Below are 13488 nucleotides of genomic sequence, written 5' to 3'. Positions count from 1 at the left end.
GGACGATGTTCATGTCAGTCAAAATTCGCATGTTGACTAAATTTGAGAGATTTGATATATGTTATCGATTGTAAGCGAATAATCATCTTCGACTTGTCTCACTTTGAACGTATATCAGGATATCTAAAAAAAACGCTTCTCATTCAGAAACAATTAATGGTGGTTCTGACTACTAGGTGGACTATTTTACGTAGTACATCTATACATGGTATATGTCGCCATCAAGGCAAGACAGTACGACCAATAGCGGCAGCTTGCTCCACTTTTATCGCTCTAGCTTCAATTTAATTAAATTGAAGCTAGAGCTAGTTGTTAAAGTCAAAGACAAAAGCTCGCATTTCGGCGAGACATATGTTTTATCACAAGGCTAAATTTTACCAGGTACTGGGATTAGGTAGCAGTGGCTAAAACGCTATGTCCAATATATTCAAATGTATGTCAAATTTCCGTTGTAGATCACGTATACACGAAACTGGCGGATCTTCAAAAGACGATTATGCTTAAAAGTTTGGGAATACGCCTGCATTTAGGGGCAGCTTTCCACTACTGATCTAACATCAAAGAAACTTTGTAATTTATTGGATTCACTAGAAGCTTGGTTCAGTACTTGTTTAATGAAACTTATGCATCTGTAAAATTTATTAGCACTATAGACATGGAAAATGGTTCTAAAGGGAATTCAGCTATATAGTGGTTGTAACTAAAAACAACATTGTTCAGATAATACGCGATATGATTATTATTCTGGTATATTCTAGGTGGTTCTAAATACATTAAAGAAATTGAAATCAACGTTCCTGTAGGTTTTTAGCTTTACGCATTCGAAAACACAAGCATCGAAGCTTCGGACTTAGACAACCACTAAATTATACTCAACAACGAATCATAATCGAAATCCGTGCTTTGCGATTTGCATCTTCAGTATTTTTCGATTGTCTCTAAATTTACTCAATTAGGGTAGAAAGGTGAACTGAGGTCAACATTATGACAATCTGGTAACAGATAAAATTTGTTTGCTACAGAATTTGATAACGAACTCGGCACTAAATAGGTAAAAGATTAATTGTCAGAGGATCCCGGGACGAAGTTATATTTCGTACGGTTATCTAAATTGACAATGAGTAATAACAGGTTGGAGATCTGTAATACGATCGAGATTTGGTGACACACCAACTGACGGACCTTTTTAACCTTAATGTGTGAAACACTGTAAGGTGACTAGTGAAGAAGCGCGAAAAACTACGACAAAAATCCACATTTTTTAAAATCCAAAAATCAACTTTCTTTAAAACTTACTGGTCACAGCTGTAATAATTCTTCAAGTATTCGTTACATCTGTTTATTACCCGCTGATTGTTCGTTTTTTTACAGAGTTGTACCAGGTCCTGCTGTCTAAAAAAGAATTAAGAGCTATTTATATAATTTAATTCATATTTACAATAATAATAGAGAATCGACACTAGATAGATCACTACATTAAAACAGTGTGTATGGCTATGCAAAGTTCTATTAGCGTACGTATAACGTGTTGTATCTTGTATATGAATCGGAGTGGCAACGGAAACTCTCTCTCTTAACCTATGTTTTACCAAGGTGACTGGTACCATCCGATAAAATGAGTAATGTCCATAGAAGTAATATGTTGGTCGCAGCATTTCAATGCAGCTCATTAGCTACTATATTAAGGTTATAACCGTGCTAACCTTTCTTGTAGTCTTCAGGTTGAAGCTTGAATAAGCAAGACTTCATTCAATGATTGTAACGGCACAACACTTCGATTAAGTGACTGCAGTTACCCCTTCAAGTAATCCCGATATCGATAAAAGTACTCTGCGCTCTTCACAGCAAGTTACGAGATGATAACATCGCACCATTGCACCATTGCGTTTACTCAAACTGTTTTCCACCAAAGGGTTTATCACAATTCAATAAGGAAAAGGTCGTCTATGTCCAGATGCCGATAATTCAGACAAAAGTCGGTAATAAGTCGCCGCGTTCTATTGAGGGCTTCGTACCCGATACTTGGAAATGACAAATATCTTCGGGGTGCGGAGCTCTTGAATTTTCACATCACGGTCACCGTTTGACACCAGAAGTCATCACGTGGTACCTATGTCAAGTAGAAATTCATAAGCATTAATATCACTTGTTGTTGTTGAGCCCTGACCGATCATTCACTGCAACGCTAAATTCGTAAAACAGCGTAGTTCGTCATAGTCCTATATCACCCGATACAAACTAGCACCTGTTGTTCAGATGAATATGTACAACCACTGTTTCTGCATGACGGCTTAGACGAAGAGATATTTCGGGCATTGTACTTCAACTATCAATCTCCCATTACAAATCCGCTCTGTGAACGACGTAGCCACACAATAGTTACTGCAAAAATAAAGCTATCCCTACCGGCATCACCCAGTATAATGCCGTTAGGCGAGAAGGGGTACTATTAACTGGCAGCAGCGTTCAATAATTTCCAGTCCCCTTTGGTGGTCTGACCATGTGCCGCGATGTGCGGCTTTGCGTGTCCCCGTCTTCTACGTGTGTTTGCCCACGGCTTCATCTATATAGCACACTACGTAAGAGTACTAGTGTTTATCGGCCTACCAGCCACTACTACTTTCTTCTGTATTTATTTTCCGACAGACCAACGTGCTTTTTGTTCGGCAGTTACCATTCTTCTGTCTTGTTATGGCTCCGTGAATGTACGTTTATCCTCTGACTGATGTTTGTGATAGCGGCAGTAGTAGGAGCTCCGATGCCGGTGGAGGAGGTTGCATGTACCAGCTATAATGTTACTGTCATGTCTGCTGTAGAGCCGGCGTCGCACAGCGTGGAACTTAAGGGGCAGATATATGTGCTCGCGTGCGCGATTCACTGAAGGAGCAAACGGCTAAAAGCAGCAGCTGGTTACCTATGGACCAGCAACTGCTAAGCATGTCTATGAACGCCAATTGGCTGACGACGCTAAAATATATTCACTGGCAGCAATCGAAAACACTCAATGCCATGTGTAGCACAGGTTTCGGCCAACTAGACTGTGTCCATAAAGTTTTTCACGCATAATTTCGGTCTTCCGGTGGGAACTCGGCGTAAACGAACAGTTCCCTGATATTGAAATTTATGTATTAAAGGAGAGCAGACTTGAAATGAGCTGACTAACAGACGTCGATAAACGGTGACGTTTTGTGTCTGATGCGGCCGCCAAGGTCGACACTACGAAACTACACCAGAAACAACGAACAGAAACAGCGGAAAAACAAAACTGGTGCACAGATTGAATTTCAGCCGGGTTGGAAAGGCCATAGACCCTTGGCGGAAGAAAAGAAGCAGCAAAAAACGTAATATAATGACGCAACAACATGTACACACACACGTGCGCAACACTGATCTCAGCAGATAGATAGGCACTCACCGGCACACAGGCCTGAATGACGCAGGAAAAATAATGTATAAGGGGGGGGGGATCTGCTAAGCCATAAGGATATTGTAGCCCGCATAATACGTAGCAAGCGATGTTATGCAATGATATCAAATCTATCGAATGAGCGAATGTCCTTCCGTATTGTAGCCCGAATGAGCATAGCTACAGTTGTAACGATAATTATGTAGTAAAGAGGTTACTGTCACGTTTTCTATTCATGTACTACGGCATATATTTCATGTTTTCTGGCATTCATATATATCTATACTAAAATGTATTTGATACCAACTCCACCCCCTTTCCCTTTAAACCATATTGTGAAAGATATTAACGCGCAGTGTTTCGTTGATAAGAATTGAGGATCATAAAAAGTAGGATAATTAAGCCAATAAATGTTCGTAATACGAACATCAAGAATAAGTCGAAGTCAACGACGCTTCAGAAAGTATTAAAGTTCTTGAGCCAGCTCAGTCATGACGTGCCGAGGTATCCCGCTTCGCTGGCCAGAAGATGTTGCGTATTGTATCGCGTCGCGTGCAAGCAAACGAGGATTCGCTATGAGACGGCTGGTGAGCATTTTCTGTCACGACCAAATACTCACGTGCTTCTACAGAACTAACCGATTACTCAACTTTTGTTGAATGATGTTCGCAAAAAAACATAAAAATATGCGCTGACACAAGGATCATTCATACTCTACCATGTGAACGTGTCACTGGTATATACGAATTAAGAATCAATTTTATATTATAATTTAGGTAGGCATTTATCTCATGTTTTTCACGATATTCAACTCACATATTTGGCTAAGGATTACATTCAAATGAGAAAATTTAACTAAACCGCGTTGAGAAAAGGTTAGGGGAAAATATAGTATACCTATGTGAGGATAACAGAGATCCGAAGCACATTTATAGCTTTCAATTCAAAGGGCTTTTCGGAATGCATAGCTTAGATAATAGTATATTGCAAAGGAAAAGCTGTATAAGATAAAAAAAAAACATTGGCACCACCTTAATGCGACACCGAAAAAATTCTCTTTAGTAATCATACATTGAAATAGCACGGTCACTTTTTTTTTATACAACTCAAAATCAATTCCCAAAAAGCATGAAATATTTAATATGAAACAAACTCGACATAAATTAACTACCTATTTGCTAATTAAAGTCAGTTTAGCGTATCTAGAACCATAGCCAAGGCAATACACGATGTGCCTGTGAAAAACCGATTGAAGATAATAATTACTCAACAATACATATATGGGATGGACTTACGTGCGTAGAGATAGCAGGTCCTAACGGAAGAAAGGATAGAGGAGATAATATGTACGAAAGCGTAAACACTTACAATGTGTCAAAGATCATTTTGCAGAAGATAGTAACTCTACGAAGATATGCTCTCCAATAACTGAAGTAGATAAAAGAATTAAACTTAAACCAGCGTGCGCCACCCTTTTAGGACGCCTTGATAGTATATGGTAATCTACTAGAAGCTGGTTACACGATAAAACACAGCCCACTTAATTCCAACGTGTGTATCTAATATAAAAAATAATGTGCCGTGCTGTATGAATGCTCTAATAACTTTTGTCGACACAAAAAATTATTTATAATTTTAGTTAACATATACAAATACTTTTTTAGGAAAAATACCTGCCGCGCGTCTACCCTCAAAAACAGCTTCACTAAAGCTTCAGTTTACTGTGTTCCTTTACTTTGCATCTGGCCGCAACAATAAATTTAACAATAAGTCGTTTAGCTCATGATCAAATGGATTATATTCGTTCACAGCCAGTTGTTTCTTACGTAAGGAAGGCTGTAAAATAAAAATACCGTTAATTTCCATTAAAAATACCGTTAGTTTTTTACAGAACGTTTTCCCTACTTTCTGCAGTGGATCCTTAAAGATCTACAATAATAGCCCAGACCTCTCTGTTTCGTACGCATTGTTATTGCTGTACAGATCTAATGTAGAAGGGCCGTCTAGTCCAGCAATACTTCATCGCAATGTTGTTTTTTTTTAGGAAAATGTCTTCATCTCACGAGTTTTAGAATTCCAAAAGGATAAGAGCTTCTCTGTTACGTTTCGGCTTGTACCGTATCTTAAATATGCTAACAACCCAACAGTTTCTTATTCTGTAACCAGACACAATTTGTAAAAAACATTTTAACAAGCTGTTAAAAGAGCTACTTTTTCCTTAGATAATCACAATAGTGAATTAATTCTAATCAGAAGGTCATTAAGTTACGATAATAAATTGAGAATATTGCTTTTTCGACTGTTCCTATATGGCCATTAGACAAATGGCCGTTCAGCCGGTTCAGACAGCCATCTCTCATCTAGTCAAACCGACAATTATATTAATCAACGCATTTGCTAAATGTCCCGGTATAGAAAACTGGAGAAATGCACTCGCCGGTATGAAAATCGCCCGTTGTTGTCCGCGTAAGGGCATCTTATGTAAAAATCAAAGGATATGTTTAAATCCATAGACATCTGCAAAAAAAGGCGCTGCTTGATAGATTCTACTGATGCTATGCATTCGCCTCTTATTACCTTATTTACAGACCGTCCTTGTGTTCAAATTTATGTACCAACTGTAAAAGCCGACCTTGCAAACATATTTTTCAAGGTAGACTCACGAACGAAGTAAGTTTTCCAGTGAGTTTTTCACATAATGAATGATTAAAAGAGCCCTCTCTAGCGAACTCTGTACAAATTTCGCTAGGAAATCCCTTTTGTACTTAGGAATACTTTTTAATTTAATATATAGCGATTTAGTGGTCCGTACTGTATACAGAAAATGAGCAGATATCTACACAACTGATTAGGCATTTATTCATTCCTAAAGCACACAGTTCTTATTTGACATAACCATTATGTAATAAAACGTTTAATTGGAACATAGTTTAGACATACGTTATAGCGAATATAAATATTATGCGCCCAGTAATTACAAACTGATTTGCTTCCAACGAAAGCGCTTGTTAATATAATTTCACTCTTTTAGAGTGTTTTATTAGTTTATGTTTTTTAGAGAACCGAATGCTTGTCTAAATGTTTTTTACTACGAGCAACAAGTGAACACAAAGAAAGAAATTGATATTTTTTTGTATTGGCTAAAATAGCTAAGACAAAATAAGTTTATAATAAATAATAAACGTCTCATTGAAACAGATTTTTTTACAATTAGACGTATAAGCAGATGCCGTTTTCAGCCGGTTTTTCGAAGGTGCTGCGGCGCTAATAGAATGAATGAAACGCATTCCAAGCGATCCAAACATATGCTCCCTTGCACCACATGTTAACAGATAACACTCAATTACTTGGACGTTGAATACATCAAAATCTCTATAGATTTGTGTTTATTTGCGTAATATTTTATCAGACATTTCCGTGGCAATATAATTTACTTTGGATAGCACTCTGTAATCGTGAAAAACCACTATGTATTGTTACTCTCTTAAAGCCATTTTTGTGATTGACCACTAAAGAACAAACAGTAATACCAACAGACTCAGCATAAGTCATATTTCACGACGTTCTTCCGTTCAGATGTCACCCACCTCTTTTTATAAGCACAGCAAAACCCCCTAACCAATTACAACTTAATAGATATAGGAATTTACCTTGAATGTGATACGTTTATCACGACATATACAAATAATGCGATGTTGCGCCGAAAAGAAACTGATTAAGGTGTAACATGTTAGAATTTTCACGTCAGCTGTCTCATGGGAGTCGAATTCAGCCTTCTAACATAATTCTAATGACATAGGTTTTCAAAGATCATCATATTAACCTACTTAAATGAAGGACAACTTACGACTTACATAATAAACGTAGTTATTTGAATATAGGAGGATAAGTATGAGACATAATCTTATCGAATGTCCTAATAGTACAAACTACAACGCAAAAAAGGTTTCCCTAAAATTCAAGTCCAGTTTTTAATAAACCTCACCTTTTCTTATGCTTATATTCAGACATGTCCGACTATGCGTGCTGCGTATCTGATATTTACAGCTGCAATATCGTTACATATTTAGCTTGAGCTGAACCACCCGATAGCAGTCTATGAGGAAATTTATCGATCCGTTAGAAGTTGAAAAACACACTATATTGTCTTAAAGCATATACGCAGGACGCTGAGTGAAAAAAAAATCATGCGGACGCAAATAATTTTGGAGAAGCATTTGGGTCAAGCTGCTATTCTTTACTCAGTTATCTATGGTATATTTTTTCATCATTAAAACGATTTTACCGGAAGAAAGCTGGCGTGAAACACTACGACCTGAACACAATTTTCTATTTCAACTGGAACGAAGCTATTTTAGAACAGTATTTACCTATGAGAATCTAAAAGTGTATGACACTTTTCTCTAGTAAGCGTAAGTTAACAGCTTGAATAGCTTCAGTTAGATAACCAAAACTATACAGCATTAGAAGTATAAATATGATAAAAGGTGCAATTATTACCCAAGATATGTGTTCTTGAAGTAACCAACCATTTTTTTCTCGTTATAAAAATACGTTATAGGTATGTTTAAGTGTCACTGCAGAATAAGAGAACGAGCAATATAATAGATTTAGTTCTGATGATGGTGCGTGGTTGGCTACAGTTAAACTGCTGCAATTTCTTATACTAAAAAAAGTGTGTTATTATTAAACAGGGCACTTACCTCTTAACCTACATACCAGATGGTGTAACTTCATCTTCCAGTACTACTTACATACTATAACATAGATACTATGTATATTACATCACTTATTGGTATGATAGCAATTGCCACCTATTGCAATTCATTTGGCAAACATGTTTTTCAAGAGTTCTTTATCTTGTTTGTTCTTTATATGTTCTTGCTTGTCAATCTCTTTTAGAGCATTCTCTACCGTTGTCTTCTGCGATGGTTCTACTTGCAGTAATCTTGAGAAATCTTTTCGAGCTTCTTGCGGGTTCCACGCACCTACATGAGCTTTCGCCCTTCGGTAGAGAGCTTTCGAGTTGTTTGGATCCTTGACCAAAACATCGGTGCAGTGTCTACAAAAAGGAATCAACATGAGATGTCGTTCAACGATGACATACAAAAACGAAAAGCTAGAGATCCAATCTACAGAATGTTAGGTGTGTCATAAACCAGCTAGAAATGTAATTCATCTAACAAAAAATGAAAATACTTTTGAATGACGTAACGTACAAGGAGCTCAACAATGAAGAAAACTACCAGCTTCCACCGGTAATTCTATAGATAAACCTGTAAATGCTTACAAATAATGCCCCATACAGTTTTACGAATCTAATTGAAACGATCATTCTAAATCTATCTCTTCGTCGCACTACCGCGAGATCTCCATGTATATACTAAGAGTTCTGCAGAGCAACTGCCAACTTGAAAAAACCTTCGCTATGCGCTGCTTTATTTATATGTTACCTAATAACCTCGTAGAACTCTCCCTGCGAAAGTTTGCATTGGGCGTAGTTGAGAAGAATTGGCCATTTTAGGTTCTCGATTGCTCGATACTCTTCTCCTCCAGGCTTTTCACGCAAAAGCAACGTTTCCAGATGGCTAATCGCAGCGAAATACTTTGAAGACGCGCCTGCAATGTCACCCTGCCTAAAAAGCTAACAGGAAAATACACACACAAACTTTTGTTTCAATCACTGTATGGATCAGCTAAGTGCAAATAAACGCATATATATTAAATAGCTTCAAATCACATCATAATATCATCTATCACAGAAATCCGGTTCTATTGCCATTAAGGACTGCTCCAGATGACTGGCTTTTTAGAACTCCTGTGTACCCTCTGTTTCAGCCTTTCACTATTTTATGTTACCTTAAATTTAGTGGGTGATCCACAAAAGAGTAAAGGCAGTCGCAGGATAAAAACGTTTTAATCGCCAAGCAGCATAATTTAATCGGTGAAGCGCTCTGTTCACTGCATCAGTTTATTCCTGGCGTAAATTTAAGTCGTGCTGAGAGCCAAATGTATTTTTCATACAAAAAAATTTCTTTAGTACCTAATCCTACTTGATATGGTAGTTACAGCGTACGCAAAAAGCACTGATTCTTACGCACGAAACAAATTTTGCATGATGGGCGGCACTTGTAACTATAACAACAAGATGTGGGTAATAGCGGCATCCGTAACCATTGCAACAAACAGCACGTCCTTTCGTTTATCAGGAGCACAGACATTGTGAAACCATATTTCGGTGATGCAACAAATTGGACAGTAAAGAATGGAAAATAAGCTGGCACAAATCACTTCACGTTAGGGCTGAAATAGGCCAATATAATGGAGTGAGCTTAATCATGCTGTGAGCTCCCTTCCGGATGACATCGTAGTGATAGGTCTCGGTTCAGATCCAGAATGATTCAACAGACAAGGAGTAGAGGCCACGCATTAAACAACCTTGAGGTTCTGTAGGCCAGTATGTAATCAGTGTACCATCACAGGGAAGCATACAATAAGCAAGAATATACATTAAAAGTTATAATATATAACACTACTAATTGCTGCCGATAGTTAATTTTCTATTTGCCTACTAATATAAGGCTTGTTGAACAATTAAATAGTTAAAGAGGACAGCAGATACAAAATAAGAGTTGCTCACCTTGTTACCCTCTTCTTTAAGGCGAGGGACATTGTTTAGTCTTTCCTCAGGTGTCATACTCCATCCTTCTTTTTCATAGGAACCAGCCTCTTCAATAGAAAGTATCTCGAACGTAAATTTTAGGTCACATGGTTTCTCTAGAAGAGAATCAAGTTTAGGGCACCCGGTCTTTTCTTTGAGCATCGTTCCGCAACAGTGGTGTGAAGATAGCTCCTTCGAAATACCTGAAAACGAAATGCAACGAATAGATGCGTTTTTAGTATCAAAAATTTAAGGTGTTAGATTATTCATTTTTAAGCCTACCATACTGACATTTGACTCCAGGCAACAGATAAAAATAGCACTTACAAAAACATTATAACATCCATTTTTAATAAACAATCGTAATACATTAGATGAATTAAAATAAACCTGCATTGCATAGCTGGTGTATTTGCCAGTGCTCCAAAATGGTTCGCATCAACTTGACTTTCTTGCTTTTATGCCTACCTGCATACTGTCTGTAGCCCTTCGACACAAGAAAGTAATTTGCACAAAGTTTTTTATCGACCACGAATTCTGCCACCTCGCCGCACAGCATCGTCTTCAAGCACTCTTCCCAAACCGGAAGTTTAAATTCCTAAAGTAAATAGCCAATAATGTTTGGTTAGTGTTGCCGTTTCCAGGATAAAAAGAAAACTGTTCCATCGCGCATTTAAGTATGTTGAAGTACACTTAAATGTTGACAGTTGTCTTAGGCGACATGTAGTCATCACCTTGCTTTAGATATTGCACAAAAATAACGCTGCATATTCTAAACAGAAACTTCTGAATAAAGTGTGAAAGAAGTGTACCGGTTAAATTTGTCCCCAAAAGAGGTTCTTGAAAGGCTGTATAGACTGTACTTTTCGGCGTTCTTTGGTCAGTACATAACGATTGTTCAGACTTGAAAAGTAGTGGGTATCGTAATACTGACATACTCTATATCGCTTGCACGTTAGGAAATTTACATGTAATCTTAAGTTATATCGATTCGGAAAAATAGAGCTGTTCTTGTCTAATAAAATTAAACCACTCGAAGGATTACTTCAAAGAATTGACTATGAGTCTTGTCAAGTGCAACTAGATATAATAAGACTAATTTGCGCGGGCAATATAGAGAGCCGCTATAATAAGTGAGTCTTCTCAAACGCTTCTTTGCCACCTTTATAGCCAGCCACATGAAATTGGGGAACTACAATTTTGGAGTAGCTGACTCACTGATAGTTGTTTCCCTATAAGTGTATATTTCTTCAGCAGAGAATAGGACGAGTGCTAAAACAGCTTACCTTCCCAAAGATGAGTTCCATAGGTTTACCGGTTGCCTTCGAGTCTTCGATACAGAAGTTTTCGTCTTCGCTATTGACATCGGTGCGATTCGTAATGAAATGAAACCGAACCCTGGTTCCATCAGGGAACGTGGACTTTGAACCGCGTCCGGCAAATTTTACAGTTTTCTGCACTTTAGAAGGCTCCATCGCAAAAAATAATTATTTACTCAAAGAATGAACCAACAGAGTCCAGTAAAAACAATCACTGCAGAATGTTTTCTTTCTATGTTTTTTCTCTAGCTAGTCAACATATTACCAACCACAATAGCCAAGCGATCAACACCACGTAGAAGTGGTTTATTACAAAAAAACTGCTGAATTCTAGCCAAACTTTTCTACGAACAGCCTCACGTCCTCCATGATTAATCGCTGCAGCATATTAACGTACAGGTTTATCGTTTCGCTAGTCTGAAACCTACATTTTTTCAAGACATAGACTATCTGTTAAACTAGTAATTATTCTTGGGTATCCAACGGCCGGTATATCAATATGCTTTTCAGGTCCAGCAGCTGACTTTTCAGCGGTTTGGTCCTGTGTATTCTCTGTATCTGTTGTTGACTCTTCGTCGTCTGCTTAAAACGTGGGTGGAAAGTGAACGGCTATCAGATAAACATTCGCGGTCCGTCGGCTACAGTGGAATTCGCTTGGAACGAATTGAAGTACCCACTGGCCTGTTGTTAGAGGCTTCTCTTGGTAATCCCGCTAAAAATCGTTCACTGAGCCCTGTGCGGAGACGTTTTGACCTGTGAGCTTTGAAATTTCGAAGGTTTGTGTCGAGGTGTACCTTGCGGCTGGAGCTCTATCCTACAGGTATTGAGAGTGGAAGAAGATGTTGCAAAGAAGCCTATCCTTGTTCGTAGGGATTGCCCTACGGCGTGAAACTTCTTGCATATCGTCGTCTCTATCATTAGCTGCCGCAGAATCTACCGAAAAATTACGAGCCCGCCTAATTTATCAAAGTCGCAACCGTGGTATTTTAGAAAACGATCTTCTCCTGAGTACGTTTGCTAAGGAAAATCTAAATAAATTCACTGAGACACAACTGCGCGAGTACGACGCTCTAATTAACAACAGTACTACTAATGAATGGGACATTTACTATTGGTGCACGGGCAAAATGGAAGCTCCAGGACACGTGAAGAACAACTCAATTTTTAGGCTACTTGTTGAGCATACAAAAAATGCAAAACGTGAACAAAGATTTCATATGCCGCCCCTGTGAAGAAAATTGTTTAAGCGTTTTTTTATGTTATCGCCCACTTCTTGAATACAGACTAGTAGTGCTTGGAGTAAGAAGACTGCGGATCCGTTTCACAGAATCAGAAAGAGTAGCGTATGATAGAAACTAATAATTATAATATGTAAAAGAGAAGAAGGATTCCAGATAAAATTAAATTATTAAGTGTGTTTTCTCTGTTCGTTTTTAAAGATGCAATTGTGTTTTTTATCTGTACTTACGTTAGGTTCAGTTCGATATTAGTTCTCAAAGTGAACTTACCGAAAATTCAGTTTTAAAGTGTGCACAAGTCCATGTAAGCCTTAAACTTATTTTGTAATGTGTAAGGTTAAAAAAACGTACTAGGGCGTTCACGAATATTCTCGCATACAGAGAGACTCTTCCTCTCTCATCTGTCTTTCGTGAGAAAGCTAGGAATTCATACGGATATTCAAGTAAACTAAACCGAATTGTGTGAAAATGAGAAACGGATGATAAGCTAGTAAGAGGTACAAGATTTAGACTGGCATGCACTACGGGGTGAATTTAAGATAATAATTAAAATACATTGCTTATCCATTACTCGTATACAAGTTAGATACAGGTGACTTTCGCCACGTTGAATTAATGAAAATTGTAACATACTATCCTTTGCCAATATAAGGAATGTGTCATATACAAATATAAGGTTACGACATTTGGATTTGCTATCCAGCTATATTTTTCAGCTCCTTTCTGTATTCTTGAAATTTCAATATCGTTCCGTACAGCGTCTAAGAACGTGTTTTTCGAAATTTAAAAGAAGGCTTATGTTAATTTCATTTAGATGTGTTATAGGCCGGTGTCAGTGATTTATTATTTTGGCATTGCCTTTGC

At 37.8% G+C, this 13488-nt stretch overlaps 3 protein-coding genes across 4 annotated transcripts in view; 1 reads left to right on the top strand and 2 right to left on the bottom strand.

Annotated features, from left to right (window-relative positions):
* Positions 1-1843, bottom strand: part of LOC111251666 (kelch domain-containing protein 3) — a 32416-nt gene extending 30573 nt beyond the window's left edge. The window contains exon 1 of the mRNA XM_086990149.1: positions 1704-1843. The gene's annotated coding sequence lies outside the window, so the exon portion shown is untranslated. The remainder of the gene's footprint in view (positions 1-1703) is intronic.
* A 4398-nt stretch (positions 1844-6241) lies between these two features.
* LOC111251670 (AH receptor-interacting protein-like) lies at positions 6242-11926 on the bottom strand. 2 transcript variants are annotated; one of them, XM_022808492.2, is made up of 5 exons: positions 11354-11926; positions 10536-10665; positions 10047-10270; positions 8868-9050; positions 6242-8468 (listed from the first exon to the last, which is right to left on the bottom strand). In XM_022808492.2, the coding sequence occupies exons 1-5, from the start codon at positions 11540-11542 to the stop codon at positions 8295-8297; spliced, it is 900 nt and encodes a 299-aa protein (XP_022664227.1). In that variant the 5' UTR covers positions 11543-11926; the 3' UTR covers positions 6242-8294. The 2 variants fall into 2 exon arrangements, with proteins under 2 accessions (XP_022664227.1, XP_022664226.1); XM_022808491.2 differs by having other exon boundaries at positions 8860-9050; positions 11354-11922.
* Positions 11927-12023: 97 nt separating this feature from the next.
* LOC147755577 (succinate dehydrogenase assembly factor 2, mitochondrial-like) lies at positions 12024-12826 on the top strand. The gene has a single exon (XM_086990187.1). It carries the CDS (start codon positions 12226-12228, stop codon positions 12616-12618), a length of 393 nt encoding a protein of 130 aa, XP_086846313.1. The 5' UTR covers positions 12024-12225; the 3' UTR covers positions 12619-12826.
* Positions 12827-13488: the final 662 nt, after the last annotated feature.

This window comes from Varroa destructor, unplaced genomic scaffold, assembly GCF_002443255.2.
Source record: "Varroa destructor unplaced genomic scaffold, Vdes_3.0 BEIS01000005.1, whole genome shotgun sequence".
Lineage (NCBI taxonomy): Eukaryota > Metazoa > Arthropoda > Arachnida > Mesostigmata > Varroidae > Varroa > Varroa destructor.
This window is presented reverse-complemented; position numbering and strand designations above follow the sequence as displayed.